Here is a 16,584-nt window from a genome sequence, read left to right on the forward strand (position 1 = left end):
TCGTGGCGCAGTTCAAAACAAGCAATTTAGTCCGAAAAATCCAACTTTCGAAGGCGAATTCGTCCTAAAGATCGGTCAAAAAAAATGCATTAATCCTATGGGAACCTTAACGGTGCACTTTTGAAGTTCGAAATATCCAACAAGTCCTAATTTTTAAAGTTCGAAATATCGGTCGGCGACTGTATATACAAGTGCACTTATAAACGCACGTACTACAAGCATGCAAAAGCATCAATGAATCAACCACGCATGTTTTTCCCCTGAAAAAAATTTTCTGCTATGCCCCCAGTCACTGGGCACATGGTTGTCAAGAATGTTGCCATACATAGGAGCAGGCTCTCAAGACTTTGAGCATTTTTCTTCTGGTATTCTCTTTCTGTTTTATTTTTCACCCATTAGAGCAGGCATTGCCTTTTTATCCTCAAGCTGTTACAATATCACTGACACATAAAGCATGCTAGACAAGCTGCGTTTACTATAAATTGTAATTTATTATTGGCATTTCATTTGCGGGTGCTTTTTGTACACCACTGACAGGGCACCTGTTGCCTTTGATTGAATTTCATAGTCTATGTAGCTTGTCTTTGTGCACTTCATAATTGGAGCTTACCCATATTTCACAAAAATTCTCTTTTGGAGCACACTTCAGCGGTTAATAAGATGCGTTAAACTGAAAACATTTCCTGATATATCAGGTTGTAGATTGTTAAGAAAATGAAGACAAAATCAATGAGCATGATGCACAGTGCGTCACGGCTCAGGCTGTGGAGATGTTGCTGGGCTTATCGTGAGTGTAAGGACTTCTTGAGGCCTGTGCCTAAGTGTAGAACCAGTCTCGAGCACCTTATAATGCTGGTCATTAAACCTGTTTCTGAAAGCACTGTGATTAATTCAAATATACAGGCAGTGACACAATTATACAGTGCAGTCTCCGGGTCATAGTTCACACTGGCTTCAACTGGTCACACAGTGCTTGAAAGCAACTCTTTGCAACTCACACCCCAAGTTAACTCACTGTGTGACTGATCTGGTCGATCAGCAGACCTAAACATGCCATCTAGTCAGTTACTGACATCATAATCAAGGCTGTGTAGCTGTGTTTCTTCCCATTCTTCGCATTTTTATTACTTGTGCTTAATTGCCTAATGGTCGCTCCCCGAGCTTGTTTTGGTATGCAACGTCCTTGACATTTTCAGGTTCTTGCAAGCAAAAGCATGGCCTCTGAAATCTGTATTTACTCTTTAAAATACAAAAATGGTGCCTACGATGTACTTTGGAAATGAGGTTTGGCACTCGCAGCTAACAAAAATAGGGCCTTTGTGATCTCTGTTTCCTGCCTAGAGATGCCATGTTGACGTAGACTTATTGACTTTGGAGGTGTCTCCGCTGGTGATAGTCATTTGCTGCTATCGTTGCCTTTGCGTATCTTGTGTTTTTCACTAATCATGCATTGTATAGTGTATTTTTAGTACTTTTGGTGCCTTTGTAGTAGTTGCATGTGCAAAGGCTGGACATTCCTGCCATACACAGGAATTGGGGAGTTTTTGTAGTTTCCAAACACTCCCCAGTCTTGTGGGGAGCTCTCACAGGTCACAACGTCTTGTGACAGCATTATTTAGTTAGTGGCCATGCAGTCCTTGTAGACGGGGTGGTGAATTTTTCTCCTGTGTGAACTTCCCTGGAACGGGGCCTATTATAGTGGTGCTGACAGACACTACAGAAAAAAAAAACCTATCGTCTTTTCTTTTTTTACAACAGAAACAGAAGAGCACTAGAGCTTCCGGTTGCCACAAACATAAGTCAACATGACGTCGTAATGTAAAAGTTCGTTCAAAACAGGTGTATGTATCTGTAGCTGTGCTTTCTTTTTTGGGTGCCGCTCCTTCACATTTCACTTTACGATGCTGCTCTGCTGGTTTGTGCATCATGGCTCATTTTAATTAGCAGTTATAATACTGCGAGCCCCCCATAATGCAATCACCTTGTTTTGAGATGTCCTTTTATCGTTGTTATCGCGTTTGCAACCTTGCCCGCAAATGTAAAAGCTTTTCAGCTTTCCTAAGTGAGCTTTTGCCTTTGCTGCCACTACATGGATGGACTTGCACGAGCTCGGCAGACTTTTGTCGTCGTTGATTTCCTGACCAAAAACCTAAGCGTTGTATCACAGGCGCTGCTCTTGAATCAGTTGCTTGAGTGCAATCTTTTCAACTTACACTCTTCATATGTTCAACTTCCCGCAACAACATGGCTAAACGTAGGCTAGGCCTCATCACTTTTGGTGCTCATCGGTGGCGGTCGCTCTCAATCCAAGTAGCGTTTTTTGTACGGAATCAACATAACTCTTTTCGGTGGTTTTACTTGAAGGAAAGGGGGCACTTGTAGTTTCAGTCGTGGTAAATGCAAATAGTCTAGGTTGCCTGAAACATTATCGGCGAATTTTTGCAACGTCACTTTCTTTCTTTTCTTTTTCCCAGGTTCATTTCGTTGGCAACGCAAGTATTTTGATGTGAACTTTTTGAAATTTGAAGGCACATCGCATCATATGCCTCGATTCTCGGACTAGCGAGACTGCATGCTCAACACATTTTGCGCTCGTATAGCCTATGAAGAAGGTCTTTTCAGCTTTAGCACGAATATTCGCAACTTTGTCAACGTATAGGTTATAAACGGTATATGCTGCAGTTAGAAATAAAGTTTCCGGAAATTTTACTAAGGCTAATTTTGCCCCGTAATTGGAGTCGAACTTTCTTTAAAAAAAAGAAGTGCACCTATCATGCAAGTAAATGCAGTATATATAGCACAGGGAAAGTAGCACTTCAAAGTAAAGCTGGTGCATGCAAAAAAAGACATGTGGGACGCAAGAATAAGCGGGTATGGGCGCAAACTTTCACCTAACTTTCATTTTTTGTCGCCTTGTGCTTCTTAATGACTAGTGGACTTCACGAGCGCCCGTGAAAAAACAGGGTGAGATGCTGTGTAGTCTCCAGCTATTTATTCGTCTCTTTTATAATAGAAATAGAGCCAAGCTTCTTTAACCTCCCTGCCTTTTCTATCTATTTCTGTCTCTTCCTTCAATACATACTCATAAAATAAACATGTGTAAGTAAAAGTGGTCACATGGTTACGATCAAATAGGTTACAAGAAGGCCCTCAAAAAAATTGCGCTATCAAATAGTGACATAGACGTGTAGCTTACACGAGCATTAGACAGTTATAGTAAACCGGGCTTACCGGGATACCGGGCGTACCGTGATACCCGAATGGAAGTGCGCATGCGCAGATACGTACATTACCTGTACCACTTACCGTACGCGTGGTATTTTTCAGATTTAAGGTTACTGTGGTAGCGTAAGTGTACGTAGTGTACGTAAACATGGCGGCGCTCTCGGACGCCTGCTTCAAAGGGATTTTGGCATAGTTGTTGAAATATTCATCTTGTTCGCAGCAAACGACTGTTTAAAGTGGCTTCGCTTGCCTTCAGTTAGCTTCGATGACCGAGTATTACGAATAAGTTGTCGTAATTTTTGAGATAGCTTCCCATTTCAAACACGTCTAGGCCTAACTACGAGATCGATGTAAACAAATCGGCAATTTTTTTTGCGTGTGGTGCGTGGTTCATATTTTGTTATTAGTAAAATAAACTCGTAACAATGCTTCGCGCGGCCGCATAGGCAAACATTCTCGTTTTCTTTTCCTTTTCACTGTCTTTAACTTAATAACCATTTGATAGGTGGCACCACCGTCCCAGCTGGGGCACGTAAACCACGTAAACGCTATTCCGCTAAACTATAAGACGCTGTCCACAACGAATTTATGCTGAACGGTAACGCCATTCTCTTAACTTCCGCTATCACGTTAACCGTAAACTATAACTGTCTATTATCTCTTACAGACATATGGGGTAGAGGACAGTTTCATCTATATGTTGTTTCTTTTGCAAAACAGAGAGGCGAGCAAGTTGGTACTGATTCGTAATGGCATACTTTTACGCCATAATGAATTTCTTTTGCAGATGTTTTGAAAATCGCATGCACTCTTGTGTAGTTTGACATACATACTAGTATGCTTTCCAGACACAACCTTGTTACAGCGTGTGAAAGTGCACTGGGTGATTTTGTTCCTTCTTGGTGCATTTCTTCAGGGCGAAGGAGATGATGAAGGACTCCTGGCAGCCGCAGGCTTCCACATGAACATTCCCAGCAAAGGAAGCTCAGCCAAGGGAACTGGCTTCAGCCTCAAGTTTTAGCATTGCCACAAAGCACCACTGTTCAAACTCTTGTCAAAGAAACACTATTATGTATATAGTACAGCATCAGAAAAAATGAAATGCCTCATTGTTACCAAACGCTTTCTCTTTATAAAAGTATGATCCATAATACTTTGTCTTCTGTTCAATTTCTGCTTACATGGCTAAGAGCCTTTTATTGAGGATTTTTTTCGGGGTGGGAGGTGGTGGGGGGAGTAGGTTATATTGTCAAAGATATTCACACAGACGCTAATGCATTTTTCTAAAACAACACGAAGACGAAGGACATTTTATGTATTCATCTTCTTCTTTATTATATATCTGCAAATGAGATAAGCAAGCTTCTGATTTCAAGCGTTGCTGTCGCATCGGGCAATAATTTTCTCACTCTGCCAGCAGGTTTGAAGTTTATTATTAACAAAGTAGCGATACATAAAATTGGTCGGTGCTCATTAAGGCACCTCAATGCAACGCTTGATGAGCCTGCATAGACAGCAGTGACTAAGTCACGTGCACTTCGGAAAACTCTGGCTACTACCATCTATGCTGACGCCGCACAGCAGCTTATCAGTGATTAGAGACCCCTTTCGAAAGGGTCCTGAAACACTTTTCTGAGTGATTTGATTCCACTCCTGCATCGAATGCTAAAAAGTGCGCCAAATTGGATTTACTGTGCCATCCTGGTAATACGCGAACGAGTATCGGGTGACAGGGTGGAAAAAATCGCAAATGGTGCGCTTTATTTGCAAACAAGAAAGATGGCTGCCTAACGCCCCTGAACGAAAGCTCGAAAGTTGCCAAAAGGCAACCTCGTAGCCTATCAGAAATTTTCGTTGCCAGGCAGTGTCAAAAAGTAGCCAGTTGGCCCAAAGTATACCGCTGGAAAGCAACGCAAGGCTACTGATTGAGAAAACCTGGTGAACAGGACCCGATTTCTACTTTCGCCTTCTATTCTTGAGATGAAGTAGCGCACTTTAAAAGAGGAAAATGGAGACAAGAAGTTGCGAGCGTCGTGTTGTTCTTGTCCTTGTTGTCCAAAGGGCGCTACTTAAAGGGACACTTATGTCAAATAGCAATTTACGTGTTTACATGGGAGTGAAAGCTCAATGCATGAAAATGTCTAAAACAGCAATATTATCAACAGCAGGGCTCTACTTAATGAAAAATTAAGGGGATTGCACGAGAACACATGCGCCGCAGTAGCACATTCGCAAAATGATCCCGAGCACATCAGAGTTACTGCCTACAATTAATCACTCGTAATCGAACTAGCTGCACTACATAAAGAACCTTCCGTGCATCAAGAGACGCAATAAAATGCTGCTTGTTCATTTCTGTTTGATTCATCGGAAAAAGAATCGCTAGATCTTACTATGGGGAATGGCGCGAGTGGTTCAAACGTTCAGTTTTCGCCTGTTAAACTGGACAGGTTGTGCCACCTAAGGGGGCCTCGTTGAACCAAGCATGCTTGCCATCTAGGAGACCGTGGCAGGAAACAGTTCGATTTCTGTTTTTTATGCTGTGGCTCCTACTACTTTCGCTTTGCTTCTACTAGTGTTGGCGTCTGCGCATTAAAGACGAGCATCGTTGTACACTGCAACAGTGAATTTTCCCTTTCAGGTGGTAATTTGAAGGGTTTTAACGTGATGTGGACCACTAATACGTGATTTTACTTCAAAATAAGCCCTTCCATGACACAAAAGTAATACAACAAGGTTTCTGGACTGCTGTTTCAACAATCAACATTGACTTAATAGTTGCATTTAGTGTCCCTTTAAGGGTAGAGGGTGTGCTCGTGCGTTTGTCATCTCGTTTCCATACATGCCGGAGTTTTATACAGACCTATGGCCCGTGGTGTTTAATCATCATTCCGCATGCATTTGAAGTTGGAGCTTGTTGGTCGGGTTTTCAGGCACAGCCCATGAAGAGCACTATACCTCCTCACTGTGCCGTATTGTTGAACATTGCCCACTATTATTTACCATCTGGTGCTTGGTGCATCAGTGCTGCCACTTTAATTAGATTTATCCAGCTGTTCGCTGTTTATTCTCTGAACTGTGCAGCATGGTCGTGTTAGTTTGTTTTCGAAAGCCCTGTGGCTCACTTAACGCAAAACCTCCGAGGGTGTAAAAAATAACAGAAGTGCATGCAAATCTCGACTCATTTTCTTTTTAGGAACGCAAGTGCTGTTTATATAAATAGAGGAAAGTTTCGATATGCGTGCGCTCACCCAAACAAACTTGGTTCGCACCTGGACCTAGGCCGCTGCTGCGTCCACGCCAGCACCTCAGACCTGTGTGGTGTTGCCGAGGGGCTGTCGCCAACACTAAAAAGTCCACTGTCGTCTCCTTCGAAAAGTTGAGGTAGTTTAATTAAAATAAATTTTAGTAGAGTGCCACCAACATACAACTACTAACCAGCAGCCGTGACACAGCCATCGTGTATTAGCAGACATCCGGTGCACATTACATTGATTAAAGATATTTGTAATGTCGATTCCAAATCTCTACTTTATGAAGGTTCGCCGATGACCTCGCCACACATACGTCACCGGACTTGTGTATGAAAAAGGCCTCAATGATCTCTCACGTCATATCTTTTAGGCTTGACAACACTTCCGTTTCATTTAGTAAAGGACAACATCTACAATCTTCGCAATGCAGGCAGATAGTGCACGAAGGCTGCCCTTGCACAGGCTGGGCCTGTTTGTGCTCTCTTCCTTCTTGTCCGTTTTTTTTTTTTTTTTGCGCGAAATGTCATTTAGAAAGGGCCTAGGCTGGTACCAAAGAAAAATTCGTATCATCTCGAAGTTCGTACGAGCCGTGATGGTATCACTAAGGTTTTACTGTAGAACATACGAGACCAGGGCGATGTCATCGCCCCTCGACCATACATGGGACATGACGGTGACGGCGACAACTAAAATTCACCTGGAGTGCCCATTAATTACTATCAAAATTTAAAAAATAGTCCCATGCTTTTGTAAATTTTGCCCATTCTCCACTCTAGACGTATCATCGGATAAGGCGGCCAATAGCAATAAAGGTGCATACGATTGATAAGCCAGCTGAAAATTAATCATTCAGTTATAGAAAAAATTGAAGTTAGTTTCTTCTTAATTGATCAATATGTGGGGTTTAAAGGGCCACTCACCAGGTTTGACAACTTTGAGCTGACAAGCGCAATGCGCAATGCGTAGACGAGGCGTTCATGATCACGTTTGCCAAACTTTGCAACGCTACGCGCAGCGGAAATGGGTCAAATTTCAAGATGAAAGCTGCTTCTCCTTCTCTCTGCCGGCGCACGCGTAGAGAATGAGGGCATGACGTAGGCGTAGGAATGGCCCTACGTACACAGCAATGCAGTGACGTTGGTCCTCTACGTAGACGAGTCTTCTCTGACGTTGTCAACAGTATACCACGTGACATGACAAAAATTATTTGACACGACATGCGTAGTTTCTGTATTTGTTGCTTTAAGAGATTAATAAAACATGAAATAAATAATGAGACAATAAAAAATAGTGCGCGCTTTTCTTACAGTTTTTTCCCGTGAAATGCTACGAGATGCGGGGCTAATGTGCCAGCGTTTCGCATGCGTTCATGTCCCCACGGTCAGCGCATTGAGCAGACGTCCACCGTGGAACGCTCCTACGCGTTCGCGCACTCATTGCGCTCTTCTACTGTACAGCGTCTAAGCCAGCGTTTCCAAACAATCCCGCAGAAACAGGCAGAATACCACAAAATAACGCTGGTCAACAAAGCAACGCTGCTCGCGTTCTCGGGGGTTGGACTTGTTTGGGCACGTCATGCGCCCGGAGAAGGCAGTGATCACTGCCTAGAGAATCGCCCAAGTTCTCCCAGGTAGCATCCTTAGCATTTTTACGAGAGAGAGGTCCGGACACGTGTCACGGGTTACCGAGTTCCCCACTCGAGTGGGGTACGCCGGATCCGTGAACAGCGTGAGGCGAAGGGTGGAGATAAGCTCCACCAGCTTACGTCCTCTGGCCTTCTCGTAGTGATAGCCCCAGTGAAGGCTGGGAGCATTGAAGTCTCCCACGATCACTAAGGGGTCCTTGTCTGCCAACTTGATCGCCCGGAGGAAGGTTTCGCTAAAAGTTACGCGTGGCTTATGCGGAGGGCTGTATATATTTAGGATGTGTATTGACTGGTCGCGACGTCTGAGAGGCAGTACTTGACCATTGTGTATTCTTGCTCAGTACTTAAGTTTAAATCGACCTGAATCGCGGTATATGCCTTGTTCACCAGGATGCATGACGAGGGCCCCCCCTGGAAAGTGCTATAGCCAGAGAATTTAACGTCCAAACTTGGCTCCTGCAAAGCAAGCAAGGCGGGCATGTTTCCGAGGGACTGCAAGTAGAGCTGGAGGTGCGACCATTTTTTCCAGGCTCTAAAACCCCTGCAGTTCCATTGTATAATCTCAAATTTTTGTAGATATTTAGCTTGTTTGTTAGATCGGCTAGCCATCTTTTAGTATTTATTTACGGTGCAGAGGACCGGTCCGGACCTGGAGCCGGCCCCGAAAAGCCTTCTTCTGCTGCCTGACGGGAGGCCTGCTTGCGTTTAACCTGCGGCAAGTCGCTCTGAGTGGTGTTTTTAATTTGGGCAATAACCCAGGGCTGCACGACTTTAAGGACTGAGTTAGAGACCTGCGCCACAATTTCGGGAAGTGCTTGCGTTAAGGCTGCCGTGAACATGTCCTGAAAGGACTCGCGGACTGCCGACATGATTTGAGTGGGGAGGGCTGCCACGCTCGCCTCTAATTGCTCGGTTTTACGCTCTAGGGACTCGATGCGACCGATAGATCCGGTAATGGAAGCTGGTCCAACTACCGTGTCCGCGTCCTGTCGCGAGACGCTAGTGAGGCGGGATGTGACGGAAGAGCCGTCATCGGGCCCCGTCCTCTGCCTCGGCTTCCTGCACTGGCTCGGATGACCCGACCTGCTTGGCTTCTAATTCCTGAATTTTGCGCGCAAGAATTTGGTTCTGGCGCCTGAGCTCCCCTATCTGCTGCTCTAGGGCGGTTTCGGTAGGGGAGGGAGAAGGGGAAGGTCCGGAGACTGCCCCACCCCAACAGCTCACCTGTGCTTGGACGGGTGTCAAGGGTGGGAAGTCCTTGACCAAGACAGGAGGCTCCGACGGGGTCCCAGACTTTACATTGGTTGAGTGCCTGGTATTGGTCTTCTTGGGTTCTGGCTTATTCGACTTGGCGGCTGGTGCTTTCTTAGGGCCAGTCTTGGGAGTCGGAGCCTGTTTTTCCCCCATCCCCCTTGTCCTCGGCTTGGATCCGCGTGGGGATCCCGACTTGACCGGCTGCCGGAACCGTCCAGCACAACCGGGAGCTGCAGTCTTGTGGCCACCGCCGCAGAGGAGGCAGCTCGGAATGCACTGGTGTTCCGTGGGGCCGTCAGGAGTAGCAGCAGGTACCTGAACGCCGCAGCTTGTGCAGCGGCCGGGCTGCGGGCGCGGGCAAGTATCTGCTCGATGGCCCACTGTGCCACAGAGTGGGCATGCAGGCACTGTCTTCTTATACAAGCGAACAGGGAGCCGCTCGCAGTTGTATAACACCGTCCGTGGCACCTTGGTCCCCGCGAAGGTGATCACCGCAACCGGGATGTCCCCAAGCTTGCGCACAGACACTACATTTGGCTCAGCACTGAGCTTGCTTTTCACAGTTTCGGACGTTTCGTCTTGAGAGACATGCACGATGCCCCGACAGAACTCACCGGAGAGTTTGGGATGTCCCCGGAATGTTAGCTAGCGGCCCCTGACTGGCAGCTTAATGTCCCGGAGGAGTCTCTCGGCGGCGTCCACTGATTTGAGCGTGCACACAAGTACATTTTGATCCCAGAGGGGCCACACCGCAAGTCCCACACTTGCGTCGGCTCCGAGGATGCTGCGGACTGCAGCGCCGGCTTGTCCAGGACCAAACGTGGCCTTGAGGTCGAGCGTCTCACGCGGTTTCAGCACCACTATGATGTCGTCTTTTAGATGCGGAGCATCTAATACTCGAGGCTTGTAGTGCGGCGCCGTCCGCAAGCTTCCTCCTCCTTCTTCCACCATCTGTGCATCCCTTCCTCCTCTACACACCGCGCGCTTCACTCCTCCACCATCTGTGCACCCTTCCTCCTCTACACACCGCGTGCCGGCAGCTGACGCGCGCGCATGCGCCGTCGCGCTTCGAGAACATCGGCAGCTGACGCGCGCGCATGCGCCGTTGCGCTTCTCCCCCTTCTCGAACATTCGACAGCTGACAGTGCATGCGCCGTCGCGCTGTATATATACTCAAGGTCGGCGAGTATATATACTCGCCGAGTATATATACTCAAGTATACTTGAGTATATATACTTGAGTATATATACTCAAGGTCGGCGCTCGCTCGCTCAGTTGCCGCTCGTCGGTTGGTTTGTACGGCGCGTCGACGTCCGAGGTCGCAATGATCGACGTCCCTTCGACCAGCGCCGGCCAAAGTGTTGGCGGAACCGCGACCAAGTCGTCGTCCGAAGACAAGGCAGCGCGGAGAAGAGCTCGCGACGCCGAACGTAAACGTCGGCGTCGAGCGGAAGATGCTCAACTTAGAGAACGTGAAGCCGCTGAGAGACGTCAGCGTCGAGCAGCAGCACCGGATTCGGCCGCTTTGAAACGTAAGCGTCGACAAGAGGACCCGGACTTTCGAAAACGGGAAGCCGAGTGCAAGCGTCGGCGACGAGAGGCCGATCCCGATGCTGCCCGCGAGCGCAAGCGCGCCGAGGTAGCGGCGTGGCGCGCCAAGCAGTATGCCACGCCCAACGCTCGCTTCAAGCGCGACTTCCTCGACCGAAGCTTCGGCCACACCTGCAAGGTGTGTGATCGTCTTTGGTTCGATAACAACTTAACTCGGATCGGCAACATTCAGAACAACTCCAAAGCGTTGTCGGTTCTTTGCGATACGTTTGGAAAGGGCACCGACTATGCCGACTACGTCGTGTGTGCTACGTGCAAGCAGTCGTTGATTGCCGGTCGAGTTCCCTCGGCTAGCGTGAGTTACGCTCCGCATCCTCCTCAGTGTTCCCCCGAGGGAAGCTGCGGGCAATTTTTTTCGATGCGCGGCTTGTTCTTCGGCCGCCACTGGAGTTGCTTGGCGCGCTGTGAGGTGACGCTCAGCGCGTTCTTGCCCTGTGCTTGCTGAGTGCGAGACGCTGCTTGTTGTTTGGCTGCAGGAGCCCTAACGTCTCTCGACGCCACTGCTGCGTTCTTCCTTCCGCGCCAGACGCGGAGCATATCCTTGAGGTACTCTTCCTCGGTTGGTAGAGGTGTCTCGGTTTGAGCGGTATCCATCTGTATGATCTGTAGGGACTCCGGATCGTAGCCGGTGACTTGATTTGGAGTCGCCATTATATACCGGGGAAACCCCGGGCAGGGCCAGCGCGGCCCTTACTGCGGTTAGGCTTAACTCCGCGGTGGTTTGGCGAAAGCTTCAAGTAACCGAAAAAGGGTCAGAAGACGGCCCACCTTGACAAGACGTGATGTCTACGGTTGCGGCTGACGTTCTTGTAGACGGTGGTAGAAGGCTTGCAGGAGAACGATTTGATGTGACGCAAATAATTGCAATATTTCACAGAGCCGACGTGGTATGCGACCGCTCCCGTCGATCGACGCCAGCGCCCCCTGTTGAATAGATGGACGAACGGACAAACAGACAGATGCATGGATGGATGCATGAACGGACGCAGGGGCGGATGCATGGACGAACGCAGGGACGGACGCACGAACAGACACACGCATGGACGGGCGGATGGACGCGTGGACGGTCACACAGACGGACACATGGATGGACGGAAGCAAGAACGATTGGACGAACGAATGCTTCGCCCCACTCTCGATCATTCACTCCGTGGATATGCTCCCATTTTTTTTTTTCATGTCGTCATCCACCTAATCCACGTCTGCTGCTGAACCAAGGCCTAACCCAGTAACATCCAAGTGTACCAGTCAGTACTGTGCAATGACTGTGAACTTATTGAAAACTTCGCCGTTTACCGTGCAATGCTCCGCCGTTTTCGATCTCGTCTTCCACCTGTTAAGGTGCGCATGTGTTAACGTGGATCGAGATGCTTTCGGTTGATTGATTGATTGATTGATTGATTGATTGATTGATTGTTATGTGAGGTTTAACGTCCCAAAACCACCATATGATTATGAGAGACGCTTCAAAGCAGGTCTCCGGAAATTTCGACAACCTGGGGTTCCTTAACGTGCACCAAAATATGAGCGCACGGGCTTATAGCATTCTTTACCTCTATCGAAAATGCAGCCGCCGCAGGCGGAATTCGATCCCACGACCTGCAGGTTAGTAGCCGAGTACCTTAGCCACTAGACCACTGCGGCTGGGCGAGATGCTTTCGGACACAAACGCCACGCGTGGAAAAACACTTCCTTGGAAAGTAAAGCAGCAAGAAATTTTCTGTGCGAAGACGCTGTACATGCAGGCCGCATGCGAATGCGTCGCCAAGGCCGATACACACTGCAGTGCACCACATATCTCCAAGCTTCCCGTTCGCCTGGTCGTGTTGCTGCACAGCACAGTGCAGCATTGCCTGCAAGCTGGCTGCAAAGCGCACTTCGGCAAAGGTGCATGCAACTCACGTCGACTTGAAGTTTTCTCTGCAACAGCGCGCGCATTGCTCACAGTGGGATTTTCCAAATCGAATGAAAGTAATATAACATAAAAAATTTGGCAGATCCCACGTGCCCGGGAATCGACGTTATGCGAAGCATGCGGAGGGAAGGTGACCGTGTTGCATTGTTTTTTCATTGAGCGACACTTCATGAAATGACGCTAAATATATGTACAAATGTTGCAGTCACAGACGTACGTTGAAGAGTTGCAGATGTTTATATAACCGGTTGTTTGCACTTGCGCAACGACGCCAACTGTAACATGCGTATTAGCAACACCAGGAGCTGATACGAAGCGCTGATGCTAGTGAGGATGCTGGCCCTGGACACTGCTACATAAATCAGCTTCAGCGCATGGCAGCTAACAATAATTGATTTTAACCCGACGTGACGGCTGTATAAAAGGAGTACATATGTAAAGTTTACAAAATTGGACAGGCAGCACTGCAACCACTACTGACGTTTCACAGATTAGCGTCTATTTGAAAACTAGTTCCTAGACCTGGCATAGCTCAGTGGTACAATGCTTCATTGTCACGCAGAATGCTTGGGTTCGATTCCAGCTGGGAACTTGACATTTATTCTTTGCATTCATCGGGTCGACGCTACCGATGTCGGGTATTTCTTAACGCGCGCGCGTTAAAATTGCCCATGAGTGTTCTCGTCGTTCCTGGGTAGATATAGTGTCAGTCACCTGTAGCACATAGCAGCATACCAGCGGCACATGCCCGCCTGTGGATATGTGCCGCTGTCTGGCGGGAAGTGTTTGACGACGTACGCGACGAGATTGTGACATTACTCAAGTCTTGACCAGTGCGTCATATTCGTCAGACCATCTTACCTTCCAATGCTAATTTTGGTTCACGCCAAGTTAAAGGGGTCACCACGAGAGCACCCAAACGTGAGCGGCTAGATATATAGGTAGATAGATAGATACGCTCAAAGTCACCGAAGTTTGCTAAGAAATTCTTCGCATTTAAAATAAAAGGAAAAGGCGGCTGCGAAACTGTTTTCTGCTCGGTGGGCGCCTTAAGAGAGACACGATTCCCAGAACATCGGCGAAATAATGCTTGTTATACGTAGCACCACGTTTCGTTTCTGCGAAGGCTGTGTTGACGCTCGGTGCGGACGAACAAAAAAAGTATACGCACTCGTGCATTCTGTTTCGCACTTGTAAAAGCAGAAACTCGAGAAAAACGCTTATCTAATTTCCGTGATTATACACGTCCTATCACGTTGTTGTCTGTAAGCAGACTCGTCTGTTTTCTTACTCCGGTACCCGTTTTTGCAGCAGAGCTGCTACGGTTGAAGATTGCCTTGTGTCGTAAACCGAAAGAAATGTCACCACCAAGCACCGGTACGCGCTCAGTGACTCCCCAAGCGTACAGGAGACGCTGAAACGTGCATACGACCTCGGCTGCGACCCTGCATTGCGCGGAACCTAATGCAACGTGTGCTAATTTTTTTTTAGGGGCGAAGCTCTTCTTAAGCCGTGGGCCGTGCGTCCCCGATGTATGCAGTAGTAGTAGTAGTAGTAGTAGTAGTAGTAGTAGTAGTAGTAGTAGGTAGCCACGTTACGCTTAGTCCTTGGAATGTCCGCTGCATGCTGGTACTCGATGAATATATGATGAAAAGATCCGAGATGGTGGTAAATGGAGTGTTCACTATGGACGGATGGATGCGTGGACCGACAGGCGCGCGGACAGACAGACAAACATCAGATGGACAAACTGATGGACGCACGCCCCCACGCACGGATGGACCGATGGACGGACGCACGGATGGATGGACGGGTGGACGGAAGCAAGAAGAAATGGACGGACGGAAGCAAGAAGAAACGGACGGGTGGAAGCACGCACGGAGTGACGGACGCTTCGCTTTACTCATCATCATTCACTCCGTGGATATGCTGTGACTGTTTTTTTTTTTTTTAAGTGCGGGGCACGCGCTGCCGTATGCTCTGCTGTTGTCGTCCCTTGGCACAGCAGGAATGGATAACCCAGGAACGAAGAGAACACACATGGGCAATTTAACGTGCGAGCGTTAAGAAATAACTGAAATCGGTAGCGTAAACCCGACGAATGCAAAGAATAAATGTCAGGGTCCCAGCTGGAATCGAAGCCAAGCATTCTGCGTGGCAATGCAGCATTTTACCACAGAGCTACGCCAGGTCTCAAAACTACTTTTCCAATAGACGCTATCTTGGTGGAACGTAAATAGTGATTGCAGTGCTGCCTACTCAATTTCATAAACATTACACATGTGTTCCTTTCATATATCCGTCACGTCGGGTTAACGTCAATTGTGGTTAGTTGCCATGGGCTGAAGTCGATTTATGTGGTAGTGTTTAGGGCCAGCATCCTCGCAAGCATCAGCGCTTCATATCAGCTTCTTGTGTTGCTAATACGTATGTTCCAGTTGGCATCATTGCGCAAGTGCAAATAACTGGTTACATAAACATCTGTAACTCTTCAACATATGTCTGTGCGTGCAACGTTTGTTCATATATTTAGCGTGATTTCATGAAGTTCCACACAATAAGAAAAATTGCAACACGGTCACCTTCCCTCCGCATGCTTCGCATAATAAGTCGATTCCCATGTACGTGGGATCTGCCGATTTTTTTTTTTTTTTTTTTTTTTTACAGGACAGTTCACCACGTGGCATACGAACGGAAGATGCATCACCGGCTTACCACTGCTTACAGATGTTGCGATGGCTGGACGAGGCTTAATGGTGAAAGCGGATGCTTGCATCGTAAGTGCCACAATCTACCGTGAGTATGTATTGGTATTTCGTGCCCTGGGCTTCAAAGTAAACGGAAGATTGAATGGCAGGGCTACGTGCTTCCACATCGAACGAATAAACCGCGCGAAAAATGAGGACTAGAAAAATCAAGGGCCGACAACAGTGCTGTCGTCTTTCCTTCTTTTGCTCGTCCAGGCTTCGCATGCCAACATGCCCAATCAACCGTTCTACTGCTGCATGCACTTCTGCGGCTGCGAAGACAACATAGACAACCAGTACCACTGTCCTCGAATCGACTTACAAGCGTCGTCACATTTACAAGCACATCAGAACGATCGGACATCATTTAGTGTACCCCAAGCACACGCGCACCAGTGCATTCATTGTGCAGTTACTCGACTTCTCGAAATCCACTCAACGTTTATTTCGGTGTACCTTTCACCCTTTTTTGCGTGTATAAAACTACATACGTAGAATGAACTTCTTGATAAAACTTCACAGTGGAACCAACTAACATAGTCCACAGTATAGACCACCCCTACATTCCAGCCTTTCGTGTACGTGCCACGCTGTGTTCCATATCAAACGAACACTTTTGATTCGCAAAGGCCAGCGCGTTAGGCCCAGCGTGCCGCCAACGCTCGGCGATCCGGGCTATGGGTCGGCCACGTAAATACGTACGCACACACACGCCCAGTCGAGGAATTCTCGAAGCGAATGTCTGCCTGGGCGGCGGATCCTATTTTTGTTAACGCGCGCTGTGTTTTGGCGCCGAGCCCCGGGCTGCAGCCGCCACCGAATTACGGCAGAGACCTCTGACGGCCACGTCAACCCTCTTTCTCTCTCTCTCCCTTCATTATTTAAGGCCCCAGAACCTATTCGTCTCCCGTACTCATACAGTAAACGGTTCT

The 16,584-nt window shown here is 47.8% G+C and overlaps 1 protein-coding gene across 10 annotated transcripts in view; it reads left to right on the forward strand.

Moving 5' to 3' along the window:
• Positions 1-4,376, forward strand: part of Pitslre (cyclin dependent kinase 11B pitslre) — a 54,036-nt gene extending 49,660 nt beyond the window's left edge. For all 10 annotated transcript variants that reach the window (XM_075889416.1, XM_075889419.1, XM_075889420.1 and 7 more), the window contains one exon: positions 4,142-4,376. In XM_075889416.1, the coding sequence (XP_075745531.1) occupies positions 4,142-4,246 (105 nt within the window). In that variant the 3' untranslated portion in view covers positions 4,247-4,376. The remainder of the gene's footprint in view (positions 1-4,141) is intronic.
• The last annotated feature ends 12,208 nt before the right edge of the window (positions 4,377-16,584 follow it).

The sequence above is a fragment of the Rhipicephalus microplus genome, chromosome 3, assembly GCF_043290135.1.
Source record: "Rhipicephalus microplus isolate Deutch F79 chromosome 3, USDA_Rmic, whole genome shotgun sequence".
In the NCBI taxonomy this organism is placed as follows: Eukaryota; Metazoa; Arthropoda; class Arachnida; order Ixodida; family Ixodidae; genus Rhipicephalus; species Rhipicephalus microplus.